The sequence below is a fragment of the Polyodon spathula genome, chromosome 25 (assembly GCF_017654505.1).
Source record: "Polyodon spathula isolate WHYD16114869_AA chromosome 25, ASM1765450v1, whole genome shotgun sequence".
Taxonomy (NCBI): Eukaryota; Metazoa; Chordata; class Actinopteri; order Acipenseriformes; family Polyodontidae; genus Polyodon; species Polyodon spathula.
The window spans coordinates 2,090,541-2,102,530 of record NC_054558.1 but is presented as its reverse complement, the minus strand read 5'-3'; the positions used below and the strand labels follow the sequence as shown (position 1 = coordinate 2,102,530).

The 11,990-nt window shown below is 46.3% G+C and overlaps 2 protein-coding genes across 2 annotated transcripts; both read right to left on the bottom strand.

The window, feature by feature from the left end:
• Positions 1-74: 74 nt before the first annotated feature.
• Positions 75-6,262, bottom strand: LOC121300095 (leiomodin-1-like). The gene is made up of 4 exons (XM_041228490.1): positions 5,832-6,262; positions 1,548-2,641; positions 1,359-1,506; positions 75-771 (listed from the first exon to the last, which is right to left on the bottom strand). The coding sequence occupies exons 1-4, from the start codon at positions 6,090-6,092 to the stop codon at positions 745-747; spliced, it is 1,530 nt and encodes a 509-aa protein (XP_041084424.1). The 5' UTR covers positions 6,093-6,262; the 3' UTR covers positions 75-744.
• A 952-nt stretch (positions 6,263-7,214) lies between these two features.
• On the bottom strand, positions 7,215-11,743 carry LOC121300093 (protein shisa-4-like). The gene is made up of 5 exons (XM_041228489.1): positions 10,898-11,743; positions 9,864-10,041; positions 9,522-9,655; positions 8,852-9,046; positions 7,215-8,306 (listed from the first exon to the last, which is right to left on the bottom strand). Exons 1-5 carry the CDS (start codon positions 10,956-10,958, stop codon positions 8,266-8,268), a joined length of 609 nt encoding a protein of 202 aa, XP_041084423.1. The 5' UTR covers positions 10,959-11,743; the 3' UTR covers positions 7,215-8,265.
• Positions 11,744-11,990: the final 247 nt, after the last annotated feature.

Sequence of the window (11,990 nt, the reverse complement as noted above, 5' to 3'; positions counted from 1 at the left end):
GTCTGTTACCTGGAGCGCTCATTTGTACCCATTCAGACCACTCTCCCTGAATACATCATCGCCCGCTCGTCAAATGCATATAAAAGAGTTTAATATACAAGACATCTGATGAGAAGGATAAAGAAAGCAAACGGTACAAAACTAGAGGACTGGTAACGCCTTGTTATGTGTTCTGTACATAAGACATTTCAACTGTAAGAAAAAGGTATTTCTATTTGGCTTAATATTACCCACTTAATATTCTAAAACACAGCCTCCCAAATGATTACCCAATCCCACAAGCTCACACATTAAAAACAATTCTTTCCCACCTTCTAAAATGTTTCAAATCTTTGGAATATTCTTAGCATTCTGCTGAATACTATACTTCCAGACAGACTGCACCCCATCCCAGACCTCCTGCAGACCTCCTGCATACATTTCAACAGCCTTCCACTGACATATTGTGGTATATAACCCACACACAAAGCCAAGAAGAGACAAGTGCTTACACTATAACGCCTAACAGACTAACAATACAACAGGCTTTCAATTGAATCTCTCTGCTGAATCCACCGCAGTCAGCCAACACCAGGCTGAGACCAGCCGTCAAGTCAGATCAAAGTTCTCGAGTGCAGTGAGACGTGTGAACAAAGACCCTTGCATTTCTGAAGTGGCGAGACTGCATCCTGGTGTCTAGTTGGAAGAGTCATGAAGATGAATTGAGGGTTGCAATCTCCTCAAGGTCACTGAGATGTCCTGTCCTTATCGCAATAGCTTCGGTACCTCAACCTAGCGAGAAGGAGAGAGAGTGGAAAAGCACGGGTTACTGGTGCCGTTCATTATGCACACCAGCTGGGAAAATGAATTACACATCCAGTGAAATACTCAGTTTATGTACAAATGTGAAGGAACAGATTATGAAGAATAAGATCATAAAGGTTTGTTTGTTTGTTTTAATGTTATCGTGTATTGATATATAAAGGCAGATTTTGAAAGCTGTTTTGTATTTTTATTTGGTTGCAACAGCAAATGGGAACGCATGACCGATTTATTCAATTATTTAATCCGCTTCTCTCTCAGAGGTCTAGACTGAGCTGGGATCAGTTTACAGAATATCAATTCAAGGTCTGATCAAGATTCAGATTACATATAGAAACTGAAAACGTGTCTCTTACCAGTCTTTACATTATTAAAGATTATGCATAGTGTACAGATTCTGTTGGACTGCAGAATGGCTGGGGGAGACCTTTACTGTGGGTTACTTTCCTGCATTTCATGTAAGCTTACCCTTGCTCACCCCAGGGCTGGAGACTTGCAGTCATAATGTTTGTCATGGAATTGGAGTTTCTCTCAGCGTTTCTCAATACAAACCCTACCTTTTTAAGACCCTTCTTATTGTTGCAGCGAATGGAGGCCAGCAGCTGGTCGCGCTTGTTCTTCTCCTGAGCAGGGGGTGGGGAGCACCCATCCAGCTTCCTCTCAGAGATGGGGCTCAGGGAGTTCCTCGGGTTCTCCCCGTTGAGTCTGTGGAGGCCCCCACGACCCCCTCCCCCTCGCCCCCCGACCCCCCCCCCCCCCCCCGTGGAGGAGGGGGTCCTCCCTCTCTCTTTGGGGTGACCTTTGGAGAGGACCAGGGGGAAGATCGAGGGGAGCTCTTCGGGGATGGCCTGGGGGAGCTCTTGTTAAAGCCTTCCACCTTGGGGACCTCTAGAGAGCCCTTCTTCTCCCCCTCTCCCTGGGCCAGCTTCTGCTCCAGGAGTCGCTTCTGCCTCTGCTTGTCAATGTTCCTGCTCAAGATGTTGGTCATGGTCATTCGAGGACCGGCCAGCTCGAAGTGGTAGCCCAGCTTCAGCAGGGTGGAGTTCTCCTTCAGGATCTTGGCCATCTCCATCTCCGTCTTGCCTCCGCAGATGTGCCTCTGGTTGTGGAATCGCAGCTCTGTGAGAGTGGAGTTGGACTGCAGGGCTCGGATGACGGCGGAGATGCCCTTGCTGGTGAGATGATTGGAATCGAGATTGACGCTCTTGATGGTTTTGTTAGTCCTCAGCATGGCGCCGATGGCGATGGCGACGTGGTCGTCGGCCCGAGTGTTTGCCAAGGCGAAGACCTTCACAAAGGTGTTGGTCTTCAGGGCCTCGGAGAAGCGGATCAGCATGTCCGTCTTTATCACTTCACAGTTGTTCACGTTGAGTTCGGTCAGCTCGGGGTCGTTGTTCTGGATTTTCTCCAGGGTTTCATCATAGATGCTGGGGGCAGCCTCCTCCTCCTCCTCCTTCTTCTCCTCCTCTTCCTCCTCTTTCAGTTTGCTTACAGGGCTGTCCATCACATCTTCAGCAGGGCAGTTTTCTGACTTGGAGGTTTTGGTGCTGGACTCGTCTCTGCTTTTGGATTCCACGCGCTTCTGTTCCTCATCGGTGTCTTTCTTGTCCTCTTTCGTCGCTGTTCTTTCCTCCTTCCCTGTCTTGCTGTCCTTCTCTGGTTTCTCTGTGCCCTGCCGGCTCTTCTCCTCCGCCTCCTTGCTGGATGATCGGATGCTCCTCTCCTCACGGCTCCGGTCCATTCTTCTCAGCCGATCCTCTTTCCTGTTGTCTTTCCCCGGCTCGCACTCCGCTGGCTTTTCCTGCTTGCTGTCTTTGGATTCCCTGCTGTCTGGTTCTTCCTAAACAATAAGAAACGAAGATGTTCTGGTAAATGTGTCGTGACAAAGCTCTTCGAAGCCACCACACTAACACTGAAGGGTAAGCTCCTGTTTAGTAGAGTTATATGTAGACTGCTTGGTTAACTCAGATCAGCATATTCTTGTGAATACGCAAGCAGCGGTTCATTGAAACAGAGCTGCGTTACGAGTTAACTTGACACCACAGGGTTCTGTAATGCATTCATCTGCTTTATTTCAACGCTATATATTTTATAGCTTGTTTTCTTAACAGCCTGAGCTGCTGTCCCTGCTGAAAATCCAACAATCACACGTTCGCTACTGGAAATCCAGCCTGTACATTAAACCGGGCTGATTTTATAGCAGGTACACAACACTCTCTGGCTTTACAAATACATTGAACACGTTCTTATTTTAAATACATTTGCATGAAAGTCTCGCCTCCAGTCATGAGAATCATGAATACACTTGTAAACTGAGCCTCTAACCAGCTTTGGAGTGTCTTAAAACCAGTATGGCCAGTTGAAAACTGGGCCACCAGCTCTGACCAGGGTAGTCGTGCTGGTCATTGCTGGAATTTTTCCTCCAGGGTGTGTTTAAAATACAAGAATTCGTTGAAAACAGCATCTTTGTTTGTGTGCAGAGTTACTGAGCTCTCCAAGCGCGCATACCCTTCCTTAAAAGGAAGTGAGAACAGAAACTAGCAGTGCAGGGCAGCAGACTGCAGGATCAAGGGTGTGTCAGGAAAGCAGCCGTTCCTCTCCTAGCCTGGATTCTGCTCTGCAATTACCATACGGCCGGGCGGCCGCAGTGTTTTCATTGGATTTCCTGAGCAGCTCCTGAGCTCAGAACACAAAGTTCCTGAACACACAGAATAACAAAAAACAATATTTCAAACACAGCCTTTCAAAATGCAACCAGGACCCACTCGGAACGAATGCTAACACCATAAAAATAAGACCTGTGAAAATGTCCTTTGAAGCTGCTTCGCAACCTGACTTCATTGCTTTGACGGCAGAGGGTTTCATCTCATACGTATTCAGACAGTCAGCATACCTGAACACTGCCAATGGGTCACCCTCTCCCAATGCAGGTGGCTGCTGCTAAGGGGCAAAGGGGCTTGAACTATGAAGAGACCGCTGCAGTCATTCAAAGGGGAGAGAGACCCTGAATGAACAGAAATGAGAGCCAATATTTCACATCCTCAGTTAGCTCTGAGCTCTGAAGAGATGTGGGATTTAAACAGGAAGCATACATCGAGTAATATTGGCTACAAGCTACTATCGAGGGGTGTGTTGTACTCATTCTGAGGACTGCCCTGGGTTTTAATGATGCAAACTGTGTCCCATGTATACTAACACCATGCACAGGTGCAAGAACACAACAGCTTCTGCAGGTCACACTGCAGTGTATGACAGGATGCCATAGGGTTTTTACACAGTATCACAGGGTATGTTTTATCTGGGCAGTTCCCTGATGAACCTGCTCTGATGTCTCATTGACGAGGCTGGGTTGCCAGTGCGTGGTGTTCAGCCTCGCGGACTCTATCAAACAGCAGGCATCAGTATAAACTCTCGTGGTCATTTCTTATTTTTTTCAGACTGCTATCGTGTTTTTTCTTCATGTTCATCGACGCTCATGGCGAGATGGTTCTGAAAAAAAAAAACTCTTTCATTTTGGACAAACTGAACAGCCAGTGAAAAGATAGAAGCGTCTCATGAAACAGCAAGCTGGGACTGGACTTCCAACCGGCCCCAGAGAAAACAGTCACCTGCGAGAGGTGTAACAGACCTGTGATGCAGCTCAGCCTCCAGTAACACACTGGTGAAATCATGGAAAGGTTTGTGTCTATTCACATGTAAAGTATTTATTACTAAAGCCGCAGATCTGGAGCAGAGCACGTTGAAACAGATCAAACAGCTGCTTCAAGCTTCCAGGCACTTCCTGGCAGTCTGACTCCAACGAGCCAGCTTCAATCGGGCTTTGTGACCTACAGCACAGGAAGTGTTTCGGGACCGAGTCTAAAGCTCACATGGGGAGTGGCAATGTGCAACAAGGGTTTGTTTATTTCTCTTCTTTTAAAACAAATAGCAGTTAATTAAACACTGAGAGACACTCGTGCTTCACAGAGTTTCCACAAGAGGACACTGATTCTATTTCCATATTGAGAATCCAAAGAAAAAGGCAAAAATGCTTAAAACTGGAGTTACCCAACTTAAACTGATCAGTGACATAATGAGACTCATTTCAAACCGGTCCTGGCAGGACAGACAGACGTCAGCGGTCATGAACAAACACAACACGATCACAATCCTACTACAGCTTATGATTAAGACGACAGAAATGTCATTCTAAATATGTGGGCAGGGAAAGCCTTTTCTGTATAAACACAGCCCCTGCAAACACGCAGCTTCGCACACACACACCTTCTAGCAGTGTACAGGAGGGCTTCTCCAAGTGCGTTTAGTTTGGAATGCTACAGAAACTCACTCGTAGACCACCTTGTTAAACGTTTATTACGCAAGCACACAACACAACAAACCCTGTTTCTTTATTAGCATCACTACCACCCACACCCTGTGTGTTCAGATCTCACACAGCGTTGGGATTTTTCAACCAAGCCCAGAAGAAAAGATTCTGACACCAGCAAAGCCAAGCAGCCAATTCAGATCTGGCTGTTCCTATGAATAAAGTTTAAAACACACGTGACTATTCCCTTGAGTGCAGAGAGGCTCCAATGTGCACAACGCTTTGACTTTTTATTATGATTTAGTCAAAGGGGTAAGAGAGCGTCTTAAAACACAAGACCAAATTCAGAACCCACAGCAGTCCAGAAAGATTTCATGGTACTGAACCATTCTGATGCACCATTTTATTAGACTGGATTTTTAAATCTTTGAATGAAATGTGAAATGAAGTCTTGGTGACACAGGGTTTGTACAGCAGTACAGCTTTAATATTTAACATGTAAAAAAATAACACACTTAAGGGGAGTACATTGTAGCCACAGCCACAGTATGACTAACTCATTTGACTGTGCATTCAATCGCTTTCACAACACAAATCCTGGACTGCCTACCATTATCTAGTCCCAGACTGGTGCTAATCAGAGTTTGTGAAAACAGATTGCATTATAGTTATGGGTGGGGGTTGATAGATTAAAACACTGAAGGCAATCGCCTCTCTGCCTCACCTCTCCCTGCTCGACGGACAGCTCTCTCTCAATCAGCTTCTTGGTTTCTCGCTCACAGTAGTCCAGCATCGCTCCTCGGTTGTAGTATTTTGAGGGGTGTTTGTCGGTCTGGTTTCTCTGCCTCAAACCCACAGGCACTTTGTTGTCTGGGTCCTCCACATCCAGCTCCTTCTCCAGCTCCTTCATCTCCTCGGGGGAGAGGTCGGCCAGAAGATTATCAATATCTGGGTCTTCACTCACTTGCCTTCTGCACCTGGACATGCTGGCTGTCTGTTGTAGTTCCAATAGCCTGTTCAATAATAAAGGTCTGTCTCTCAATCAAGAGACACAAAAAGACACAAAAAAAAGAACCCAGTGCTGGTTTATTTCCCTTAACGCAAGTGCTGAAGTGTCCACACAAAGCAGCCCAAGCAAGAAGAAGGCAGGACTCATGTCAAGTCAAAAACAGAACTGGCATTGACTCAGCCCAAGTCTGTAGCTATTGTCTGAGAGGCTGAGCAATCGCGAGCAGCTCAGCAAATGAGATAAGGCAGTGGGGAGCTTTGAAATCTGAGGACATTGCTCAGAATCCTGAGGAGCTGCATGCCCAAATTTAGTGCCGAAACATTTAGCCTTTTAAAGGCAATCAGAGGAAGAAGGGAGCGAGACGCAGGGAGAGCTGTAGAAGCTGAAACAGCCTGTTTTCAGTGTAGAAATGATGTGTTCATGAGGTCAGCTTTATAAGCAAAGCAGGGCTGAGACAGGCTGCGAACTTGGCTGGCAATCACCCTGGCAATTTACAAAGTCTTGTTTGCAAGAGGCCTCCTTACTGCAATGGCTTATTAGCTGTCCTCGAGGACCCCTCGTGATCGAAGTTTGTGTTTCAGCATGAAACGAAATGCTTGTTTTCCTGTGCACATCCATGACTTACTGACAGCCTCGGACACAGTGTGTAGCTACAGCGAGAGCTCTAGACTATCACCAGACAGAAACACAGGATTTCCTATGGAAGCTGCTTTACCTCCAATGGTCTCGCGTAGCATGTATTTGCAGGACGGAGCCCTATGTAGATCCACTTGTGCAATTCTGCTCACTGTCACTTCCTTACATGCATTGTAATGCGAGTGTCATCTACAAACAATATCATCTGTTATGTGTACGTCCCAATACTTATTGGGGGGCAGTGTGCAGTTTGAGCCGTGCAAGAGACGCATGTGGACATCTAGTGGCTGACACGTGTAATAACACCTACAGCTCAAAAAAATGTTCCTGGTGCAACACAGCATTGCAAAGACACAATGACATCATCTCTAATGCCCTATTACAATCTAGTACAATGTTTTGCTCAGGAGCCTGTTTTAAAAAAAACACGCACACACACACAAAATGGAGAAATATTGTTGGTTGAGATAAAATATATTTAATAAGGGTGGGGCATTAAATCTAAGTTGACTTTCTGAAGTGGGAGGGAAACATTTATTGTGTGGGGGGTGGGGGGGGGACCACTGAAACACAAATATACATTTCTAATTTTTTATAAAAGACATTCACTAAAATTTCATTTTTTTTCTTTTTTATCACTGTCCATCATGTTATTCTATACAAACAATCAAACGAGAGAAGCAACAGCAGAGGAAGGGTTCCACCTCAACTGAGAACTATGCAGCCGCTACGAGCTGCCAATTAGTGCAAATAGATATTAATCAATTCATTTTTCTTTTTTTTTTTTTTTAAAGTCTGTGCTTTGACTATGAGCTCAGGAGTGGCTCTTCAGTTCCATATGCAGATCTAGACAAAGCATGGGTCAGATCAGCTATAGTTTGCAGAGATACTCAGACTGCAGTGCTTGCAATACACAGCTGTGCCACTAGATGACACTGTTTAATATAAAAGACACTGACTAATAATTAAAACAGCCAGGGCAATGCATTCAGCACAGGCAGTGACTAGGCTTGTTGAAACAGCTCAATAAAACATTCCCAAATGAGGTGCATGCCAACACATCTACGAGACAGGCTTTAAATGCTCAACGCGGTCTGACATCACGCCCTGCACATGCCTATGTCAAATGGATTCCACAAGCAGTAAAGTACAGTAAACAGCAACCAGGGAATCAGGGTTCGAATATCATTAAACACAATGAATAAACAAAAAGGAAAAAAAAAACAAACATCTCACAGGCACAGCTAGAGAATGCTTTTGAAGACCCTTTCCATTCTACCTTTTCAAAAGAGAGGTCTTTTACACCACACTCCACACTTCCCTTTGTTTAAAAACACACTGGGATGTGCCGTCCCTTCTGACTCCTAGCACCACCCATGCTCAGGACAAACACAATGAAATGCTGCAGGATACAGAATGCATGCACAAAGTTAGCCAGCGTTACAGAAGCATGTACAGGGATGCTGAACGCACTAGAGACCCTCCCCTCTCTTTCTCCTGCGTGGGCGCTGCTTCAGAGTCCGCTGTACTGTGGGGGAGGGTAGGGAGGTGGGGCTGTCAAGAAAAAAAAAAAAGGCACAGGATTAGTTTTGTTTGCATTGCAAAACCCACAGAGTAACAGACGACAATTCTGCAATCCCTGAGAGAGAGCGACCGACTTAAAGCAGGGAGTTTCATTTCCTAAATGTTGCATTGGGAATCTTTGGGATCAGAAAGGCTGTCATGGCATTACACATCAACCTTTCCACGGACACACGGTTAGGGAGGAAGACGTCTTTTTGATTTTTCCTAAGACGGTGTCTATTAACAGGCAGAAGTTTTATGTCTCCCTACGCCTTTTATAGAAACCCTCTATTGGGTTACTTCTTTATAACACACCAGAGCGCTAATGTGTAGGATTTCATTTGGTCAAACCTACCTTTCTGCACAGGCACTATAGCCTGACTGTACAAAGTTACCATTCTGATAACTGGACTATTATTTGCAGCACAAACGGACACAGGCACCCACGTCTCCGAATGTTATTAAGGTGGACTGGTGCATTGACAAGCACAGCCCTGTGCAGCGAGTGATGCCAGCACTACAGGGCAGTCTCTCACCTGCCACTCCATATCCGTACCCCTGGTCTGCAGGCGGGTAGGGTGCCGGGGGCGCGGCCGAGGGGTAGTGAGGGGGCATGGCGGCGGGGTGGTAGTGCTGTGCTCCCGGGTATGGGCCATCAGGACCTCCCGCAGGTTTGCCCTGGGCTGGGAATGTGAAGTTTCTCGGGTAACTGGTCATCTGGATATGCTGACCTGGGCCAAAATAAAAGACATAGTGTGACCTTTCAAACACTAGAAGAAAAACACAACAGCAACCAAAATGAGGGACGAAAACAATGTTTTAAAACTGAGCTAGAGAGAGAGAGGGAGAGAGAGAGAGAGAGGAGAGAGGAGAGAGGACAGAGAGAGAGAGGGAAAGGGAGAGGGAGAGGGTGAGAGAGAGAACAGAGAATTGAAAGCCAACAAACAGCCCTCAATCCCAGGAGAACCTGGACCCAACAGAACACGCAGCAATCCCTTCAAACACTTCAGGAAGAAGTCATTGATAAAGTGGAAAGAGACGCTCTGTTTTAATAATCAGCTGCAACGTTTCGGCTCCCGCCTTCTTCAGATGGGGGGTAGACTGCTGCCGCTGTGTCAGCCTGAACGTTTCAACTTTAAAAAGTTTAAACAAACCATGCATGCCTCCTGCCAAGCCCAGCAGGGCGCTCTGCCCACAGTGCAGTACCTTGGTGAGGCGTTCTCCTTTGCTGCCATCGCTGGTACAGGTAGCAGCAGGAACACATGAAGCAGCAGACCAGTGTGGAGATGATCACCATGAACAGCAGGATGGACGAGGCAATGCCAGCGACGGTGGCGGGGCTGGGAGGAGAGGAACACGAGCATCAGGACACGCAGAACCGACAAACAGGGTCTGAACGACCCCACCCCCCCCAACCCTGCAGATGCAGCAATCGAGAATTCCAGGGAGCCAACAGTACGTGATATTTAAACAGGTTGGAATACAAACGTTAGTTAAACGCACCCGATATTAACCCTCCCTTTAACGGGCCCGGCAGTGTTGCGTTACCTGAACTGGAACAGCATGCAGCGCTTCTGCTGCTTCTCGGTGATCATCTGGAAGGGGTCCAGGCAGCAGTAGCGCTGGTGGCAGTTTCCACAGCAGAAGGAGAACAGAAGGCAGTCGAAGCCATTGTGCCACGTGCCGTTCTTATCCACGTACCACAGGCAGTCCTCATCGGCACACACTACAAAACAGCAATGCAATCCTGAACAAACTGCAAAACAGCAATGCAATCCTGAACAAACTGCAAAAGAGCAATGCAATCCTGCACACACTGCAAAACAGCAATGCAATCCTGCACACACTGCAAAACAGCAATGCAATCCTGCACACACTGCAAAACAGCAATGCAATCCTGCACACACTGCAAAACAGCAATGCAATCCTGCACACACTGCCTGAATGAACACGAGGGCTTCTGCAAACCGAGGGGTTAAAAAAAAAAAACAACCACCTCGCATTGCAGCGACTCTACACGGCGGCAAGCAATGACGCGTTTTGGTATATTAATTACAATCCTGGCAGCTGCACCTGTAGGGCCAGTTTACTTACCGGTGATTAAATATTTGTTTTAAACATGCACGGTTTTCCAATGCACATAAGATAGCAGTTATAGACACACAGCCACTGACTTCAAACAGTGATTGTTGACGAACTCCCCCGAACTAATGTTTTGAATAAAAAAAATAATAATATAACGTTCTGCGCATCCTACAAAATGAATGACGTCATGGACAAACAAATGCCTGCCGTCACGTTTAAGCACGGGACTAGTGGAAGAGGTCAGGTTGTTGTAACGTCATTTTCAACCAGAGTCGAAATGCAATTCCCACTGAAATGAACCAATAATGGGAAAAATGCCTGTTTTAATTCCCTGATGAGATCCGCAGCAGCCATTCCGTGTTTTGCTTAGCGCGGTTTTGCAAATTATTAACCCTAATTAACGTATTTAGAAACAGCATTTCCAGTCCCGCTACACCGTTATCTTGCTAATTCATTCGCCCACCATTGCTTCTGCCCGGAGGCCTGCTAATACTCACCCTGACAAGCGGACAGGACTGTGACCAGCAGAGACCACACGAACCCGGCAACCCGAGACATCCTTGTAGTGAAATATAAAACAGTGAACGTCCCTGCGTCCGGCTCCCTTGAAAGGTCCTGATAAAATACGAACTAACGGTCTCTAGCCTTCAATTCGTTAGACTGCAGTTCCTACTGTGTTTCTACAGAGAGCTGAACAGTGATGCACTTCTCTGAAAACCTGGAGCCCAGACGAGCAGCGCTGCGTGCTGAGAGATCCTGGCGGCGTTACAGAGGCTGGCCCGCTCCGGGTGTATACAGCGTCGCTGCAGGGGCGGCACGGCAATAGCTATTCCTGGAGAGCAGTCTAATGCACCGCCGCTTATTATGGGATAAGTAGTATTTTGATCTGTGTGAAAACAGCTGCAAGCTCCAGATTTTACAATGCGCCGTGCATTTCACACACACGTTTCACTAATGTCGGCGCAATGTTTTCTTTAAATTCCAGGGCAGTATTTTTAGATTTCAAAAGCATGAATAACACCAGACACGGATAAACGCGCCCACAACCCTTCCGCGAATAACAGTTATTGCAGAAGCATTTTTGTCTTTATTATTTTATTTTTAAGAAGGCATCAGTGAACTTTTAAATAGCCGGGAGATTCATTCTGTGGTATATATCGCTAAATACCAGCACTGCCCAAGAACAACGGGCATTTCAAAATATATTTATTTAACTGGATATTTAGTCTGCAGTAATGTTATGTATATAATTAATATCTCCATTTTGGTTTTTAATTTCAGAACGGTCCAATATGGACACAGTGCATAGCGCAGACTGTGATGATGTGATCAGTGCTTTGCAGAGATGGTACTGTTTGCCTCTTCGACCTTTCCCCTGCTGAAGGGACACGTGTTCATGGACTCGTCAGCATTTCACCCACCTCGGTATGATTGTATAATGTAGCACCCTGCCACACACGTGATGCAGGCATCTGAAATGTCTGTGGCTTCTATCTATATATGTACGCACACACACATGCATGCACGCACGGCTTCTATCTATATATGTACGCACACACACATGCATGCACGCACGGCTTCTATCTATAT